At 33.3% G+C, this 20,821-nt stretch overlaps 2 protein-coding genes and 1 long non-coding RNA gene across 6 annotated transcripts in view; 2 read left to right on the top strand and 1 right to left on the bottom strand.

Moving 5' to 3' along the window:
* The first annotated feature begins 647 nt into the window (after positions 1 to 647).
* Positions 648 to 9,420, top strand: LOC117159867 (ubiquitin carboxyl-terminal hydrolase 1-like). The gene is made up of 9 exons (XM_033340044.2): positions 648 to 986; positions 1,153 to 1,332; positions 1,448 to 1,686; positions 1,848 to 2,077; positions 2,163 to 2,716; positions 2,795 to 2,987; positions 3,070 to 3,613; positions 6,658 to 6,822; positions 8,516 to 9,420. The coding sequence occupies exons 2-9, from the start codon at positions 1,164 to 1,166 to the stop codon at positions 8,855 to 8,857; spliced, it is 2,436 nt and encodes an 811-aa protein (XP_033195935.1). The 5' UTR covers positions 648 to 986; positions 1,153 to 1,163; the 3' UTR covers positions 8,858 to 9,420.
* On the bottom strand, positions 6,669 to 12,546 carry LOC117159870 (uncharacterized). Of its 2 annotated transcripts, XR_004464655.2 has the most exons (4): positions 12,292 to 12,546; positions 10,904 to 12,189; positions 10,282 to 10,544; positions 6,669 to 6,780 (listed from the first exon to the last, which is right to left on the bottom strand). It is a non-coding gene; the product is annotated as an uncharacterized LOC117159870 (long non-coding RNA). The 2 variants fall into 2 exon arrangements; XR_013058361.1 differs by having other exon boundaries at positions 10,282 to 12,189.
* A 123-nt stretch (positions 12,547 to 12,669) lies between these two features.
* LOC117159861 (uncharacterized) overlaps positions 12,670 to 20,821 on the top strand; it is a 213,852-nt gene continuing 205,700 nt past the window's right edge. For 2 of the 3 annotated variants that reach the window (XM_033340035.2, XM_033340034.2), the window contains exon 1: positions 12,670 to 12,962. In XM_033340035.2, the coding sequence (XP_033195926.1) occupies positions 12,829 to 12,962 (134 nt within the window). In that variant the 5' untranslated portion in view covers positions 12,670 to 12,828. Of the gene's footprint in view, positions 12,967 to 20,821 lie in introns of all 3 variants that reach the window. The other variant, XM_033340037.2, reaches the window with a different exon arrangement.

Here is a 20,821-nt window from a genome sequence, read left to right as displayed (position 1 = left end):
AACATATGTATATGAATGTATTCGGTTTGATAAATCTGTCGAATCTTTTATACCGTTTTTTTTTACGTTAATTTATTACGTTCAAGATTCCTCAATTATTAAAATTACATAATAGCTACTTGAAATCTTTTCTAAGTGATATTTAAAAACTCGAGTTTTAAAAATTGTAAGAAAGGGATAAATTCTTTATACTGTACATTACAAAAAAATACTTCTTATTATAGATGTAACTGATAGTATTTGCTTATTTAATACATAGCAAATAAATAAAAAATGAAAAAGGAGGCATATTGCAATAAAATTTAGTTTCTGAAACAATTATATATGGATAAAAAATAATAAATAAAATTATACAAAAGAAATAAATTTAAACCGTGCGTGCTTAAAATTACACTAGTATTTAGTAATCATACTATAATAAAAAGATTTCGTTAAACAGGTACGTTAGATATATTAAAATCGTACAAAATTGAATAGTGAAATTGTCTGTGTTGTATACCTATAATAATCAATACTACTTTTTTATAATCATAATAAAAGGAAAAATATAATAATCAGTTACTAATATCGAAGTACATAACAACAAAGTATTTTTAAACTTATCCACATTTTAACTAGCGAGAGACTACTTTTGACCTACTGAATATGCACTTATGTCATAATCGCTCCAACGTCCATTTTCAGACGCAAACGCTCGTAACGGATTCTAGGGGAACATTAATGACGACAATGTGCATAGTATAGAAAAAGCTACATAAATGTGAAATTGTAACCGCACATGAACGCGGTTCATGAATATATGACATTAGGCACGACGCATAATGGCTACTGTAACATTGTAAAAAAGTGTTTCGCCTGACAGCAATAGAAATGTAGTTCGTGTAATTCAAAGAACATTTTGTGGTTTAATTATCAAACAGATTTTTTCGATTAACTAAGGTTAATAACAAACTCATTTGTTCCATGACTTCCTTACTAAATAATACGTAAGTACATAGGTTTTAAATTATATATAGGTTTTTATTTATACGATATAAATTAAAGTAATTAGTACAAAGTAAAATGGAATTTAAATGACCTCTGTAAAAGCAAATTTACAATTTAAATGCAATTTCTGTAAATGGACAACTATATAGTTGATTGTAATTTCAGGTTAACAAAAAATGACAGTATTAGAAACAGAAGAAGATGCGGATAAACGTTCAGTTCCCCCTAGGAAGAAACTTTGCTTATCCCTTTCTGGCCGTGCACGTACAATTTCTAACAACATTTCTCAGGCTCCTCAGATTTCAGAGAGGGAGAGCCTTTTAAACAGAGATACCTATACACATAGTACGTAAACTTCATTATTATATAAACTTTCATATTATATTGAATATTAATTATATATGATTATATCAATCAAATATGATTTAACATTTATTCATAATGTTCATTAATTATGAAGGTACAATCAAAATGTTGAATGGTTATCGCAATCAATTGAGCAATCACCAAGATGGAAGTTATGATGTATCGAATAGTGGTACAGAAGGATTAAGAATAGCTACTTTATGTAATTTAGGAAATACATGTTTTTTGAACAGTGTGATATATACGTTACGATTTGCACCATCCTTCCTACATAATTTGCATCATTTGGCCACCGATTTGTCTAATTTAAATGATAAACAACTTCAAACAAAAGTAAGTTGTATTTTATTTAAAACAATAGATTTTGTTCCAGCAGTACACGTCATTAGCGACTGAGATGTTGATGCTAATTCTTTAATTAAAAGAAAGAATGCTTTGTTATATTTTTATATAAAAATAAAATGGAAAAATATATTGTATATTTTTCATATTAGATAAAGTCATCATCTTTGGGAAGAACTGGTGTGTCACTTACATCAAGTGGCAGCAGGAGTTGGAGCAGTAAAGACCTATTAGCTTTGGCTGGACCTACTGGAGATAGTAACAAACATAGAATACAAATAGCTACTGAGAAGTTACATGAATTGTTCATGGCATTACGTGCATCTGAAGCAAGAGAAAACAGTGAACCGTATCAACCAGATGCATTTTTGCAAGCTCTTAGGTAAATATAATATTAATAATAGAATATTATAATTAAGAATTGAATATTACATTAAAAACAATAATGTATGTATATCTTTTTACAGAGATGTAAATCCTATCTTTGAAGGAAATCAACAGCAAGATGCTCATGAGCTTTTAGTGTGTTTACTAGATAACATCAGGGAAACATTCCAATTGTTAGTCAGGCATAGAGAAAGTCAGTTTGGACAAAATAACGATGGATTATCAGACTTCTCTACAGAACATTTAACAGATGTACAATCAGAAGGTAGTAATTCCAACAAAAGAAGCATTCGTAAATCTAGAAAAAAGAAAAAGATAACAACAAGGGGAAGTTCATCTTGTCTTGTACAATCGAATCTAAATGGTGTATCAGTATCTTCTAGACCATATGAGCATATGAAATATTATATGAAGTACTGTATGAAATATGAAAATGGCCATGCTGAATTTCCGGAAACTAATGGAGAAATAAGTAGTCATAGACTGGAAAGCAAAAAGTGTTTTATTTCTGAAGATTTTGAGGGAGTTAGCCTTTTGCGGACTACATGTCTAGAGTGTGAGCATGTTACAGAACGAAAGGAAACATTTTGCGATATATGTGTGCCTATTGATATAGACAGATCAAGTGAAAAAGGTAGGTGACATTAATGATCATCCAATATTAAGTAACGAGTAACGATCAGAAATATACTGTAGATATATTTATTTGCAGATAAAGAAGTAAGACCAATGGATAGTAGTGAAGTATACAAACGTGCTGTAGTTACTAGTGAACTTCTTTGGGGTAGAGATAAATATTGGTGCGCTCGTTGTCTTCGTTATAATGAAGCTCGCAGAGCTGTGTGTTTTCCATCTTTACCAAGGCTACTTATATTGCAGTTGAAAAGATTTTCTACTGCAGCAGGGTAAGATTCAGTTTTCTAACTTATTTATTGCAATGAAGAAACAAGATTTCCATATTTCATATGAAGATATATATTGCATTAGGTCAATGGAAAAAATTAATAATCATATGCCAACACCATTAACGTTGCAATGTTTTTGCGAAGAATGCAACAATGATCAAACACGGGGAACTACAAGTGGCAGATCAGAGTCACGACATGTATATAAGTTATATTCTGTAATTATGCACCAGGGTGCGACAATGACAGCTGGTCATTATGTCGCTTATACTCGTTTACCTGATGAATCTGCATTCGCAGAATATTTTCAATGCGATCGAGGTAGTAAACGACAAACTTCTGGTCAGGGTAGTAGCAGCAGCACAAACACAAACTCGTCTTCATCAGACAAAACATCCGGTATATTAAAATACTTTAGAAGTAAACCAAGTGCTAGTGAATCTAAGGAACAATTAATTCGGTTTGGTTGTCGTAGTATGGATTGTTGTGGTATTCGACGTCATAAACACACTAGCACATGGCTGGAATGTGATGACGAAGCAGTACATGTAATCCCATTACGAGAGTTAGAAGATAAATTAGCGCCAAATCCACGAAATTCCGCCACTCCTTACCTCCTGTTCTATGTAAGATCTATGACGTAAATATTTTTTTTCTTTAAAAACGTAAAAAACATACGTATATCAAGTATTCAAACTAAGAGTGCAATGGGCCTTGTTCCTCCCTGTTAATGATTGCACTGTCACACACATTCCACATCTGTTTACTCTATACGTACTGTATCAGGTTTAGGTGAACGTGTATAATTTCGTAGAAAATAAATTATATATTAAAATCATGTTAAGCGTTAGAATTTGATAGTTAAATGATATGCAATAAATTCTCCACTCTACGCGATAATGGTACTCAAATCTTGCTATTAATAACACAAAGTGTCAATTTGTATTTAGATGATTAATGTTAACTGGGACGTGGGGCGTTTTATTTTTAAGTTGTTTCTGTAAAAATAAAAGTGTGTATTCTTGATTTAATTCCCTATTCTTTTCAGCTTTAGGTACTTTCCAATGTAAGTGGAAGTACAAAAATGATATTTACAATAATTAAATAAGCTTGTATCCTAGATACTATCATCATATATATTTTTATTAACCGTATTGTTTTTTTCATGTACTATCTACAACACATATTATCTTATTATATGTTTTATTTATGAGAATGGTAAAAGCAAAAAAGTATTTATGTTAGTAAATTAATAATATATTCCTTTTATATTTTTAAATTAAATTATAAATATATTTCTTTAAACGTATAATTTTTATACTTTTATTTCCTAAACAAAAAAAAGATAATTCCAGATTTTTTGCCGAAGACGTTTGCGTTTGAAATCGTTCTAATTTAAGTTCAATTATTATATACATAATCACTGTTAAATGTGCGAAAATCAATCACTATGACATATAGTTTGTAATAAATATGTATACGTCCAAGAAGTAATTTAAAGATGTCGGAGTTAAGCGATTGTTGTTAAACAATAACAGAATGAAATAGAGCAAAGAACAGTGAATTATTAATTGCGTAAAATGTCCTGTTTACGTTGAAATACATATTTGTAAAACGTCAGAATGTCAGTTTAATCATACGTGGCTATATACATATATCGATTGTTTCGATAGGGGTCAGTAGTGAATAGTCGTGTTTCACCTGCCAGCCTGACGTATTGTCGTTTCTTCTACTTTCGACTCGCGTTACAAATACATTTAACTTTCCGCCTTTTTTTTTATATAAAAAGTTTTCCTACTTGGACATGGTTGCATCGTTGTTTCTTTAAAGAAAAGGTAAGTCAGTCGTATATAGAGTTGTATACAAATTTTAACGTTTTTAAATGAAATCAAATTTACGCGCTACGAATAAGCAGAATTTAAACGAAAGTAGAACATTCATGTATACGTTATAGTGTGAATATATATTTTTTATATTCGTGTTATATTCATTGTTAAATACGATAGATTGTAAAACATTAAAACTTGTAGGAAGACATTGTATTTGCGTAATATTGAAATCGATAACGTTAATAAGTAATTACTATTTAAGCTAATTATTTGATTACCAAAACTGTCTGTTTCTTTTAATTAATTATTTATATAAATATTAGAATGCGAATATGAAAGTGTTGTAAGAAAAATCAACTTTTACTGTTATTATTACCGTTTTAATAATTTTATATTCTTTTATTAGTTATATACATAGTTATTATTTGAAATAATGTTTTTCTTTATTTGCATAACGTGCGAGTAAACTGCGTACCTGCGTTTTATTCAACAGTAACAATTTAACGTCAATTTGTATAATGACATGGTGAGTGTAACATACAAGAATTTCATTGAATGTACGTATTTCGATGTGAAACACTATGGATATAAAAATCATTCACTTGGACAAAGAAAAGCAATCAGTTGGAATCAGGCAACAAGAAGACGCAAAACAACGTTGATTGTTGGTAAAATTACCAGCGATAGTAAATGGAAAATGCTTAATGAACATTACAATAGTATAGAATATCTCCATAACGCATAGTGCACATTTATCGCTCTAACAAACTAAGCAAGCATAATCAATACAGTTACAGTATATCGTCGACAAGTATAATAAATGGATGTCGTAATATCATTGACGTTTATTACATGCACTGCACATTATACATTAGTGTCATATCTTTCTTTCTTAAAGAGTTACGTTTGATACAAAATATGTATACTAAGCATCGTAAATTTATTAATTCACTGTTCACGTATACTTGATATACTTCACTTATTTGTATTATATCACATTTTTAACATTGCTCAACGTAATGATAAATACATCTAATACGATATTTATATAGTTATTGTATAAGTCAATATAATTCGTACTATTATTGATATCGACGTAAGAATTAAAAGTGATGTGATGAGATTATATCGTAAATATTTAAAATATTATTAGCATGTTGTTCATTAACTGTTGCAAGTTCGAGCACTATAAATATATTTATAATAGTAGTTATTGTGTACGTTGATTTATTTAATACGGTTACTGCAAAAACCATATATTACAAATATAATACCACATATAATACAAGTATATAATATAATAATATACAGGGTGGTTGGTAACTGGTGGTACAAGCGGAAAGGGGGTGGTTCTACGCGAAAAAAGAAGTCGAAAATATAGAATAAAAATTTTTCGTTTGAGGCTTTGTTTTCGAGAAAATCGACTTTGAATTTTCGCTCGGTACGCGCGCACTTTATCACGTCTCGTTATAACGGATCTCGCTGTAGATCGTTGTGTCGATGGAAAAATTAAAAAAAAAAAATAAAAAAAAATTTATATTCTATATTCTTCTTTTTTCGCGTAGAATCACCCCCTTTCCGCTTGTACCACCAGTTACCAACCACCCTGTATAATACAAATATATACTACACCAACAAATACTATATTATAAAAATAGTATCACCTTTTAATATTACACGAGATAAAATTAAGTCAATAAGAATAGATATACATATACGTACATATGTCATTCACCTATTTGTTTCAATCGAATTTTCGTACGTCGGAGATGATCTTATCTGTTTTTCATTTATACGGTGATTACAGATTTTGCTAAAACTAATAAATTATCGGTATGAAGTACCAGCAGATCTCGGTCGATTTTATAAGCATGGTGTACACCGCTTGTTCGTACTTGGCTCTCGCTGGAGTCGTTTGGTTATTCTTACGACTCATCCAGGCGTGCTTTTGGTTACCACGCCATCTGAAAAGACAAAATAATGTCCAACGAATGCTGCAAGACAAGGTTCTATTTTTCTATTCCCTTTTAACAAGTAAAATATATTAATATATTAAGTCTGTGAGTGGATTAAGTGGTTAAATGTTTTAGTATAATATTACAGTAACTTTTGAATAAAGCAATCACGTCTTTCCTTGATTAAAGCTCCGTAAAATTACCTTTACACTTTGTTTATGAACCAAAGCGAGTAGCAGGGGGCATTGTTTCATTGTTCTCAGCCTCACATGTCTGACCGGTGATAAATGAACGTGTCGAATTCTGGACATTGATCGAGTGATTCATAAGTGAAATTTGAATTTTTATGTTGGAACTTCATAAAACGGAACTCATTGATGAATGGTTGATTTAAACAGATTATCTGTTATCTTTATTATTTCTTTCTTTCTTCTTTTAAAAATTGAAGATAGTATTCAAATGTCTTCAAAAGTATGAAATGTATCAAAATGGGAAATATATGGAAAATATGAGAAGTGCTTGGATGAAAATTGTAATATATCAAGCGTGCTGAGGTTATGTGATCTTCCAATTATTTTAAAAATCCCTAAATCAACATCGAGAGAGGAAAGAATAAAAAAATTCTTCTTAAAAAGAAGACTACATTTCTCATTGTATATGGAATGTTTTCAGAATACTTTTGCTTGTTTCTTTCACACGAGATATTCTTGAGACATTAACATAATGGATATTAGCATAATACCAAGACACATAGAAACTGCACGATCGAACCTCCATATACTTTACTTATGTGATAGCGTATACACAAGCGTCACAGCATTGAAAAGGACCCTATTGCTTAAAATCTTAGACTAATTTCTCAATGCAGGGATTTTCAATGCGTATGTATATGTATATTCGACTCTGTATTCTACCTTCTGCAATATTGCTGCAGTTAAATCTCGATATATCCTAACGATTCTACGCTTTATAACTCCAGATGTCCTAGAGCTTTAATTCTTAAACGATATTTTTTAAACGAGGTAATGTAATTATGGTTAATCCTGACATGTCCACTTCGAAAATTCATATCGCCAAGAATAATTCAAATTAAAGATGAAAAGTAGTTTTGTTGAAAATATCACGATTTAGTGCCAGTTATAATATGCAACGAAAAATATATGTTGCCATCTATAAATTCGCAGTTGAAAATCATCACAAGATCGAACAAATGTCAGTATAATCTGTTCCTCTCAATATTTTATAACTAGACTGATTATTCTGCATTTATGGAAAATTTCAATGTGGAAAAATTTATAGAATGTATGTAACATATAAAAATACATAAAACGTTCAAAGTACAGTAGTTGTTATAATATTTGGAGGATGAAACAAATCTCTATTCGACCTCTATTTTTTTAGTTATATTCGCAAAAAATCGGAATTTTCACAAATATCTGCAGTCTATCACTTTCGATCGAGACATTTTCCTATATTTTTCATTCCTTCCGAGATATTTGCCCTTTTTATCTATTATTATGAGAATCATCGGCTTTAAAAAAATGTTTTAAAAAAGTTATTCTGTAATTTGCGAAATTGAAATTGCTTTAATATCTTCACTGCACTTATCAATACGAAAAAATGTTTGAAAGAAAATTTTTCTGCGTGAATGGATAAATATTCTACTATCTTTTAAGTATTTACACGTTTATTTAAAAATATCTATAGTTACGTGAACCATCAATTAATAATCATTTTTGTATAGATGGAGGGCTATGAGAAGTACATATTGGAGTGCGAAAGAAGAGAAAAGATTGAACAAGAAATGCAAGGCGGGGATGCCAAGTGTGATCCTGAGCAAGCGGAGAAATGGAAAGAACGAAGAGAATGTCTGGAAATGTTGAAGAGGGAATTAAGTAAGATTCGCGATGGCGGTGACGATTCGCAAGACTGGGACTATCTTCTGGAAGATGATGAAAAGAAGGAAGCTAGTATCACAGAAATTCAAGATGACGAAATTTCTAAAGATGGACCTAATGGTAAAATAAACGCAAGCACGAACGGGATCAAACAAGTAGCCGATTCGGAGGAGAAAAAGGACAAATAATTATGTTTCACATCATCTCTGTAAGAACGCAACGGCATTTATGATAACAGATTGAAGATGTTTAAAATCTTTTTAGTTCGTAAAAATCGTAGATAAAATCGTACGATGAAACATTTAAAGAATTCGATTCGAAGTATTTAAAAAATATGCAACGAGATAAATGTGTGTTCATTTCAAAACAAACAGAAGAAATAGTAATTATTAATTTTGTGACAAAATTTTTAACAATTTTTAATATCATAGTTTTAACCTTAATACGTTTCGTCCACATATTCACCTACGAGGCACAAGAATTTAGTAATTAATACGTATTAAGTGTTTGATTCTACCTATACTTAATTATATTTGCAATGATATACGAGTGAATGCATTTTATTGTACGTAGCTAAATATACAATTTTTACGAAAAATTACCTGTTGACACGGAAATGTAAAATAAGTGCATATACATTAGAAACACAATTCAAAATTAAAGTTCAATCTATTACATACACGTGCCTCTTTAAAATTACAATATAATCAAGGGATATATAGAGTTTTGCAATTATTAGCCTACAATAATTTAAAGAATTCAAATTAGTTTATAATATGATAAAATTGTTATATTATAATATAGAAGATGTATTACGATATTAATAATTTTAATATATTTTTGTTATATTTATTGTTATTATTATTTAGTGCTGTATACGTATTGAGACTTTAAAGAAGTGCCCTTATAAAAATAGAATAGGTATATTCTTAAAGATGACTGAAACACATACACGAAAAACAAATGAAATTAAGATATTTAAAAAATCGAATTTATAATATCTAACAGAGTTAATTTATCGAAATATTACATATGGAAAGAACAGTTATGATATTTTTGTACTGGATTTTTATCAAACATAATGTAAAGTGTAAACTTTATAGTATTTATAACAAATATTTAAAGTTACCAATTCTAACCAGGAAAATGAATTGAACTGAATATAATAATATATAAACTAAGTGTGATTTCGTATGCAACTAATGCACCGTATTTTTTACATGCATGTACATCAACAAAGTCCTATTTATTCTTCAGACGTGTTATACATCTATGTACGTATCTTTGTATCGTTTGAATTACAAAAGTAAAAACACCAAATATACTTAATATTAATCTTGAAATATTTACTAATTAGATCGTATCTAACTAAATTTAATTTATCATTTGGTATCTCACAGTATTATTAAATAAATGTAAAATAAAAAGAACTTCTTAAGTTTCAATTTTACTACTAATCATTATTATTAACATTTTTGTATGAAAATGTATCGAATGAAATAACTTTCAATAAATCATATACACGTAGAATTCTTTGTTATTGGAGAAAACATATCATGTCTATGTGAACTATCTTTTTAAACATCTAAAGAACTAATCATTTTTGGAATACCATTAGTGAAATTTATAAAAAGAAGTACACAATGGTCCTTCCGCGAAAACGCGACGTCGGTATAATTCGTTGTCGAAAAACCCCCTTTGCGAAGGTGTGGTCCGGGAAAACACTTGGAGGCCTGCTGCAAAATGATGCGCACAGTGCCGGAGTCATCGGTTCCGTTGCACGTGGCGCGTCGTGGCGTAGCAATAAATAAATTAAGCTCCTTTCACAGCTGGGCCAAATTTCTCTTACGATCAAAAGCTTCTTCGCATGCACACCTAATTCGAAAATAAAAAGGTCAGTAAGCAGACTGTTGCGCCTCAACTCGACATCTGTTTTCAATCGAGTTATTAATAATTTAAACTAACAATTGATACAACTGTAGAAATAATTAACTAAGAAGAGGATTAATTCATATGTGGGAAGAATTTCATGTTCTTATGATATGTTTTTATCGTTGAAAATTATACGAATGTGCACTAGAAAGGGTATCGCGGTTGCGTTGGCGATAATTACCGAAGTTTGTTATCTAAAGACAAAGTTTAACCGAAATTTATCGATTGATTTTCACGAGTATTTTTAGAGAATAGACATGAACGAATGCAACAACTGTATCTAGATGTTCCAATTACGATACCTTGGGAAGCAGGTGCAAGATACCGGGTAGAGATATACACACGTTTTACGGCCTGAAAGTCAAGGCTACGCTCGAAGGGCAAACTTAAAAAGGAGCTACATTTGCTGGCGCACATCCAACTGGAGCAACGATTATTTTCTTTGCCTGCGAGGCGATGGAGGTCGCTGCGCCATTCTAAACATGTATTGGGTCTAATCCAGCCGAGGCATGTGCACGAATCATTTTTCTTCAGCTGTCGGCCACGACTTTTTTCCTTCAGCATCAATTTTTCATAATGAATCTCTGATTGCAATGTGGAAATGCTTTATGCAGCTATATTCTATCCTAATGATAAATTAATTCCGTCAAATGCAACTACTTATGAATTTCAACAAGAAACAGGGAAAACTTGTTAGTTCAGGATGTAACTTTTATTTTAAGTCACATTACAAAGTTGATTATAGATTTATCAATATACGTTCTATAAGTAATATAATTGCAAAGAAACGTATAGAAATGTTTAGGATCCGATTACTTTTGAGTTTCATTATTTTAGTATCGTTTTATACGTCATTTTATAGTAAAATTTTGTATAACTATTGAGTTCTGTTAAATTTGGAAAATATTAATTTTATTCATTTCTATCTTTACAGCATAATAGAATTATATTATAAAGTTAAATAGAATCTACGTTTAATACAACACACTTTTATAAAATACACATTTATAATTGACGAAAACAATTAATATATGTTTACACGCGTACTGTTCTATACGATATATAAGGTATCCCGCGAACAAATTGAGAAACTTTGTCAGCGCATTCAGAATATATCGATCAATTTGTCTTTGCTTTTGAGATATGGAAAGTATATTGAGATATAAACCAGAATTAATTATACGGATTAAAGCTACTTAATTTTTGTTCATATTTAACATTGTGTTCGATTTTGACATAATGTATTAATCATTTCGTGTTCCTGTGTACGTAAGATGGCTTTCACATTAACCGTATCTATTTTAAATATCGATAAAATCATTCCAAATGCTAATAGTAGATTCATTGATATTTGTTACCAAATGTGTATCCACTTTTGACCTCAATTTGAAAAACATTTGAAGGGGATAAGTTAATCACTGTGCGATTTATGTTACACGACCAATATCAGCTTTCCTTTGACTTTGATAAACATTTCATAGATGTTAAATAACAAGGAATTCCATATATTGATATTTTTGTTCATATTTTTCTCAACGGTATGTAATAAAACTTCATTTATTGGAATTCATCGGATGACCAATGATAACTGCAATTCACATGATGAGAAATTAAAGATTAGAGCTTTAAGATTAGAGATTGAATTTAATAAGATATTCAGTAACATATTACATTTAGAAGTCAATTATACCTTTTCACATTTTTAATACTTATATATATCTATAAGAATCTAATCATATGTTATATTCCACTTAAGGACAATAACAAAGCAAACACACCAATTGCATATGTTTCTGTATTGAATGATTTAAAATTAATTCATATTAATAATTTCAGTACATTATCGCTATAGCACTAATTACTGACGAATTAAGTTATTCTCTCACTATATTTCGCATAAAACCGTCTTTTTCGTAAGACCAAGCAACTAGTGTACTTACATGAATCGATCACTAACTTCGTGAAAGTTTTCGTTATTCGTGCGCAAGGTGGTGCCACCGGCGTTATTTGTACACAATCAGACAGTTTGATGGCGGGAGGGCGCTACTTGCAATCGGGTGTATAGGGGTTCGTGGACGAAATTGGCCCTCTTCATGGACCTAGGCGATTACGTTTCTGTCGTGTAACGCGAGGGACAACACGCGAAAAGTGGTTTGCACGTTGATCTGTGGGATTGACGACAATGTCGTCGAGAAGGCGACGTTCTACGTTTATTTAAAAATCGTCGATGTATACTCTCGTCGCTGACCTGGAGACCGGCGACAGGAGCCATGCCGCAGCACAACCCCTGCCTGAAGAGGCTGATGACAATGACAGCGACGAATCGTCATCGTCTTGTCAGCTAGGGAACGTCGACAGCAAGTAAGTAAGTAGTTGAACGTCATGTTCCTGCTGCGTACCGCCCTTCAGTCTTATTTCTCTCACCTGCACGATTTCTTGGTCGATAACATTTCTCTACCTGAATATGCATACATCATCGCGCGAGTTTTCGATCATCTGAAATAATCCACGATCGAACATCACTCAATGATTGAATTTGATATTTAACGTACGATGGTTACGTGTTGATTTGGCTGGTCAGTGCGTTTGTAGATGCAAGAAACTGGTTAGTTATGTTCTAATTGTGTAATGTGATTGTCCAAAACAATATCGACGCGGCAATTTGAGCGATAAAGAGGGGAATATCAGAATAATAGAGAGAGATTCGGTAGTTTGCCAGTCGATGCATGCACTTATATATACATATATATATGGGCATGTGTGTGTGTGTTTTTCGTATAAATGTGGTGTTCACTATGTGGATCAATTTGGTTTTCGCGTGCACTATCGCGTGGTTCTATCGTTGATCTACTCGGCGCGGCGTGTTTACGTTGTGGAAATATAGCCAACGAAGGATCGTACAGTTGAAATATTGTTTCGCGAGCAGTTGCGTCGAGTCTTTTGTTACTGCTGCCAGGTGACTGGAACGAGCAGAGGTCACTGACCGGTGAACTCTGACCGAACATGACGTCATTGATTGTAGCCTCCATCCAGGGAGTTTATTTTTGTGTCACTGTATAGGTCGGTATAGGAGGTGCGACGCATCTGTAGAGAGTGGAGCATCTATGGCCTTTAATCCTTGTTGCATGTTCCACCGTCAGACCTATTGCGTCAAACCTATATAACGTATATACGTTTGATTTACTTATAATCGTATACCTGCGTCTTTTTAACGATGTATGGACGAATGAATGGATTCACATTATGAACAATTTGTTTGTTGGTTCATATTGAACTATACTACAATTTTAATCGCGAATATAATACAAGCAATAGACGTACGATTACTCGATCGATTAAAGAGTCAACATTGACGATGCCGTAATATTTGAAGCGCGCAGAATTAACTAATCATAATATGGAAATAACAGATCCTAATAATTTATAAAATATCATTTCGCGTTTTATACTCATGAACGATTGTATATTTTTAATGTTCACGTTGCAAATAATAACATCTTAGAAATAATTTAATATGCAGTAAATGAGATTTAATTAAATATAACTGAAGTAAATGAAATATAATTGAAATATACACAGTACACGTGTCTCTGTATTTTGTAGAAACTTCCTATTTACAAAATTACTTGTTGCACACAGTACTTATGAAAACATAAATTAGTATGCAAATTATACCTTTTTTGCAATGAATTACATTTATTTTTCAAATATCGAAATTTAATAGTGTCCTATCGGCATTGACAGTCTATATAAATTATGAGATAACACAATAAGTAACAAAAGATAATCATTAGCAGAGAAATAATCTTTTAATAAAGTATTATGAATGTGAAAGTAAAATTTTTAATAGTTATAGCATATTTAGCTACAGGAAATTTATTTTCAAAGTGCATGAGCCAAACATATTTTGTAGCTGTTTTTATTATAAAACAACTTACAATTACCTGTTCTCACAAGAAAAAAGACTTGCTCGGATACGACCACGCTTTTTCACACGTTCGCCATAAGAAAATATTTAACAAGAGCTTTGTGCAGATCTGTTAAATCTCTCGGATTGCGTATAGACTTGTGCGAAAAAGCTGTTCTGAAATTTTTGAAACATCAATAAATTTTTCATCAATATGTTCACATGTACAATAAGTCGTGTGAATCACAACTGTTTCCAAAATTTATACCGAATTTCCTAAAATGAGAATAAAGTATACACATTTTTATTTAATATTTCACATTCACAATTTGTCCAATTTGGACATTTGGTAGAATTTTTTAGCTGTTTGATTATCATGTGGGTGGCTACCCCCAATGGAGTACCATCTTCGTGTTTGTTAGGATATATCCTTTGTGAGATCTGCTGGGTTGTCTCCTTTTTAGTCTTCTTTCTATGGTTGTGTTGATCGTTTCCGCTGCCAGCCGGTTCGGGTGCATTGCTATTCTTTCTCTGTACCTTCTTGCGAATCTGTTAATCTCTTCCTTGACCGTTGGTATTCCAAGGTCTTTCCGTATGTCCTCGTTTCTAACGTACCATGGGACGTTACAATTGATCTAAGAATTTTAGCTTGGATTGTCTCTATTTTGCTTATATGGCTCATTGCTGCTGTTCCCCAAAAAAGTATACACATAAGTATGAGAATTTTATTCTATCCATTACATAAAATAAATACGACAAATATAAACGTAAATCTGCTGTTACTTGCATTATGTTTAGTATTTGAACGTGATGATCAGAGCATATTCAATTCAGAGAATTTATACTTATATTTTAGCCATTAATAAGAATTTTAAAAAGTTTCCTAACGTTTTTTAAATAAATTAAACGTCGAGGCAACTGTAACGTACTCAATTGATCAGTAACATACTTAATTTACTATTTATATGTCGGAGATGAAATGAAAACCGGAGCCTTCCCTATGCAATTTTGAGGAAGCCTTTTAATGCTTTAGCCTAGATTTTATCATAACTGTAATTAAGTAATTGTCATCTGTAATTGTTTGACATTTGTGAAAAAGCGAAAGTGGGTTCGAGGTGACAACTGGTCGCTGAACGTAGCCACGGTCACGGGATAAACGTTTTGCTTGATGAAGGTGTGGATCGGTTGTATTGTTCTCCCTAGAAATCACATAGAATTGTACTTTAGAGATGTCGATATAATGGGACACACGTTGTATTAGGAATCAAACTCCAGACAGAAACTGCCTAGCAACGGCGTTTGGATCTTTCTCGATGTTTCCAAAGAGTATACAACAAACTCTTGACAGAAACTGCCTAGCAACGACGATTGGAACCTTCTCGATGTTTCCAGCGAGAATATAACAAACAAAATGCAGTCGTATAACGAAAAAGATTTTAATCAGATATGCATTCGTGTGATCGCCTTGGAAAGTGATACATCGAGTAATTTACCGAGTGATTCAGCAAACGTATTTTTGTGTTATAAAATTGTTTAAAGTTTTCCCGTTGACCGTGGATTCGTTTGAACCCCGGATCATTGTTAATAGCGTAAATTAAATTCAATATTTGTAAAATTTATCAATCGTTAATACATACAGTGGATAAAATCTGAGATGTACTGTTAACACAAGTATTCTACTACATCAGTCGTTCGTTTGCCAGAAAATTTCGAAGCTACGGACTCTTTGATTAATGAGCATTCGGCTCCGGAATCGAAATAAAATGGGTACGACTCACCCAGGTGACTTAATTTACCAGCTGGAGGCTCTACCACGCAGGAGTCGACTCGACGTTCATTCTTGAAGCCGGATTTTCTGTTCTGCAGTTGTGGACAATCAGGTGCGATATGGCCCTCCGCACGACACTTGAAGCAAACCATTGCAAAATACAACGTGTCCCATAATATTAGCATCTCTAAAGTACAATTCTATGTGATTTCTAGGGAGAACAATACAACCGATCCACACCTTCATCAAGCAAAACGTTTATCCCGTGACCGTGGCTACGTTCAGCGACCAGTTGTCACCTCGAACCCACTTTCGCTTTTTCACAAATGTCAAACAATTACAGATGACAATTACTTAATTACAGTTATGATAAAATCTAGGCTAAAGCATTAAAAGGCTTCCTCAAAATTGCATAGGGAAGGCTCCGGTTTTCATTTCATCTCCGACATATATATATGTGATAACGTTTATGTACTGTAGATTGTAAATGATAAATTTAGAAAGAAGAATACTAAGATTAGATAAATTCGATCAAAAGGCAAATAACTCGAAAAGTTATCTTTTATTATGCTTTTTTTCAGAAAGTGGAAGATTATAAGTAATCTTAATAGCGTTTGAATAACAAGATTCATAAATTTGTAGATAATAAAAGATTTAACAGATGGTAAAAACTATTTAAAGAGTAAAGTTTACGAGGCAGAATTTTATATTTATTTCTATTCAATCTCTTTCAGCGGTAAATGTGTCTCTGGTCGAGTATTAATAAGGAGAAAAATAAAGATCTCTTGTTAAGTAAAATTATTTTTAATGAAAGAATTACATTTTTGCGGGACGTGAAAGATCGACTTTGATTTAATGTATAAAGATATTATCTATAGTTCTTTAATTACATATCTGTCTTGAAACAAAGATGTATATATGTTACGTTGATTTTCCAAAATCTTCTAACGTCTTCCAAACTTCTTGTAAAATCACTGAAAACAGCCGACTATTTCTTCTACATAAAATTCAAAAATGTTATATACAAACGCCGTATATTACGTAAAAAGAACTACAATATATATGTACATGTACAAACAAATCTATTACGTATATATTCTCAACACATATCCTTGATCTCTTTTCTTTCTGTACATAGTATACAATAAAGGTGATATGTTGCTTTTGAAAGTCTCATTGAATCATTTGAAAGACATCGGAGAAACCCAAAATACGAACAGCAAGTCCCCATCGACCCTAACAATTTCGGGAAAAAACATCTCGCGGTAATTTTTAGTTAGCGATGGAAATTTGACGAGCGAGCCAGTAAAACCGTGAAACGCGAAAGAAAGTGAAAATACGTGGCGGGAACAACGTGGTTGCGTTTTAAAAATCGTTGAAGTAAAAGTAATTACGCGACCAAACAAACAACAATCTCGTATATGCACATGGTGACGTCAGAATTATTTGGATCATCAGCGGTGCAACAGTTTTCAGCGCGAGCTCGCCGGCGGACTACGTTTTCCGCGCGGTAAATCTCATTTTCCGTTGCCAACCGGCGAGAAACGTGGCACACGCTTTTTGTATTAACAACGCCGGCCTTCGTACACACTTACTTGTAATTTCCTCGAAGCATGTTCATCACGTAACCCACGTATCTCATTCATGGCGTTCCATCGCGTCTATCGGTTTCCTGTGTGGAAAGCTGAGAGCATCACGCAGCTCCGTTCTATCGATCTGCAGCTGGCAGGAGTTCTCCCTCTTCCTCCTCTGGCCCTCAGCCCTCTGCTCCTTCCTCATCTCGCTCTTCACCAACTTTAGGCGTCTCTGTCCATTTTCCAGCGATCGTTCGCCAGCTCATTCATGTCCTCTCCCCCCCTTTTCGTCGTTCCCCTCCTTTCCTTCTCTCTTGCTCAACCCCTTTCTGTTCTAGTTGTCCCTCTTTATCTAATTTCGGTTCTCATCCTCCGTACCGTCCGTCTCTTTCTTCTCGCGTTCTTCCATACAAGTACGTTCCCTATCTCCTCGACCTTCTCTTTTCAGTCACCCTTCACCCTCTACCCTTAGCCCCCTATCTCTCTGCCTTCGAGCGGTTGATTCCCTATCCTCCCTTGTTCGTGCCTTTCCTGTCCTCTTCTACCTTTTGTGCTTCGTCCGTCATCCCTTCCACTCTCTATTTCTCTTTTTCTTTCTTCGACCTGTCCTCGAGCGGAATATCCTAGTGCAGCGAGCGAGGAACAGGTAGCGATAGGATGAAGTTCCATATGTGCGGGAATTTGACGTGTAACGCGGTAGATAAAAAGTAGATGGAAAAATGCTGTGTCTTGCGAAAATGCGTTACACGAGACGGAGAATTAATGCAAAAGTGGTGGTTAGGTGCTGACAGTTAGGAAAAGTACATTTGTCATTTCTTACGATGCTAAGAGAACTACGTTTATTAAAATCATCAACGATTAATTTCAAGTATTACGTATCCACATTATTTATGATAGATGTGAACAATGCCATCGATTTTTTATCCGAGAAGCTTGCAGTTGCTACTTTCCTAACAAAATGTTCGAATGCGAAGGATTAATATTCCGCTAAGTAAAAGTGGATTAAGGATTTAGATATTCAAAAATTCCGTACGCTTGCTCCATTAAGAAACATCGAACGACGGTGCTTGCGTTTAAAAATTCTCATTACCTTCCTTTGTTTCTACGGATTTCTCCAATTCTCGAAGCTGGTACAGCGAGTCCGTGTTGCAAGAACGTACCCTTTACGCGGAGGATATCTGTATTCATAAATCCGAATCGTATCCAATACCCAAGCTTCGTTTCATAGGATTTTCGAATGGTCCAAATACTAAGATAGTTCACGTTAAATATGTCAAATATATTATAGATATTAATACCAATTTTGAATATACAATACACCCATCCATGTTGAACCACATAGATACGCAAGAAACATGTACATAGCGAAGAAAATAACTTTTCGATGCCCCAAAGTAACTTTTTCTTACTCACTTAAAAATTGTAATATAAATATTTCCCTTGCAAGTAGTTAATTTTCTATTTGTTAATCTTCCATCTGGCCTTTTTCCAAGTAATTCCGATCGTTACTCGGCAGTTTTGAGCGTCTCGATAGTCAAAATTTATAATTTCAATCCGAAAGTATCCGAAAGTAAGTGAGAAGGTGAAGAATACTATCGTCTGGTGTGGACAGTATCCTGCAGCACGAGGAAACCAAACGAAAAATGTGTGCGATGTACCGAGTGTAAGAATCGGGCACATGAAACATGCACCGATCAAAATGTCTTTTATATTTGACGCAATTGCGATTCCCAGTGATTGGTTACAAGTTTTACTCTTCTTCTGCTCATTATCATAATTTAAATCGATACATATCTTAGTCTTGCAAAGTTAAACGTGTGTTACTATCGTGGCCATGCAGTGTCACGGTCGACCTGGGGTCAAGGACGGTTGTAACACTTTCTCCGCTTCTGACTTTTTATCAGTAACCTGATTATTACTTGATACGGTGAAATTCCTGTGTCTCTACAACGTCAGATAATTAAGTAACACCTGAGTGCAAGAAGCTTTCTTGTAAACGTAATAAAACTATTGAATCAACGTGAAAAGTTGCAAAGTCAAGGTGTTCGTTTCAAAGTAATCAAAAGTATTGCAAAGTGTTCGTAACATACTCTAACGGTTCACTCATTGTGCCATTTTATTGTACAGATCGTTCTCAAGCCTCAGAATGAACAGTTGAGAGTTTCGGGAATCTGTTCACGAGATGTTCAGGTTGCTGGTAGGGAGTGTGGCATTGTATGGAGCGGAGATCTGGGGATAGGGAAGAGAAGAATGGATAAGATACAGAGAAGGTAATTTGAAGCGAATCCTAGGTGTGAAAAGAACCACACCAAAGTATATAATAAGACAGGGAACGAAGTCAAAGGAATTGAGTACCGTAGCGGATAAAGGGGCAATGAAGTATCAGAAAGAAGCGAGGAGGATATCGAGTAAGAAGCTGGAAGTGGAATGTGTAAAGGAAGTGGAAAAGGAAAAGGGCAAAGCGGGAGAAATAAGTGGAAAAGAAAAGGGGATGATCGACTTGGATGAAAGCATAGCGATATAGAGAAATAGACGGATAGCAGCAATTGTACATAGTAGCAGAGAAGATGAAAGTGAAAGGAGAGGGGGATGCAGAAGCCAAATTATAAGGAGTACTACAAATACATAAGATTGTGCGTAAATGCATCATACATAAGAGGAAAAGGAGAAAAAAAGGAGAGAAAATTAATAGCCAGATTCAGAGTGGGAAATAAACACTGGCGAACAAACACTTGACAGAGGAGGATAGCAGGAGATGCAAAACATGCGAAGTTGAAAGGGAGTATATGAAATATACAGGGTGGTTGGTAACTGGTGGTACAAGCGGAAAGGGGGTGATTCTACGCGAAAAAAGAAATAGAATAAAAATTTAAAAAAGTTTTTTTTTTTTAATTTTTCCATCGAGACAACGATCTACAGTGAGATCCGTTATAACGAGACGTGATAAAGTGCGCGCGTACCGAGCGAAAAT

This window comes from Bombus vancouverensis, chromosome 5 (genome assembly GCF_051014615.1).
Source record: "Bombus vancouverensis nearcticus chromosome 5, iyBomVanc1_principal, whole genome shotgun sequence".
NCBI classification, from domain to species: domain Eukaryota; kingdom Metazoa; phylum Arthropoda; class Insecta; order Hymenoptera; family Apidae; genus Bombus; species Bombus vancouverensis.
The sequence above is the reverse complement of the archived record's forward strand: the minus strand, read 5'-3'. Positions and strand labels throughout refer to the sequence as shown.

Coding starts and splice junctions, on each gene's coding strand:
- LOC117159867 (XM_033340044.2), top strand. CDS start 1,164: ATGACAGTATTAGAAACAGAAGAAGATGCGGATAAACGTTCAGTTCCC. Junction 2,717..2,794: donor AGACAGATCAAGTGAAAAAG/GTAGGTGACATT, acceptor ATTTATTTGCAG/ATAAAGAAGTAAGACCAATG. Junction 3,614..6,657: donor CTCCTTACCTCCTGTTCTAT/GTAAGATCTATG, acceptor ATCGGTATGAAG/TACCAGCAGATCTCGGTCGA.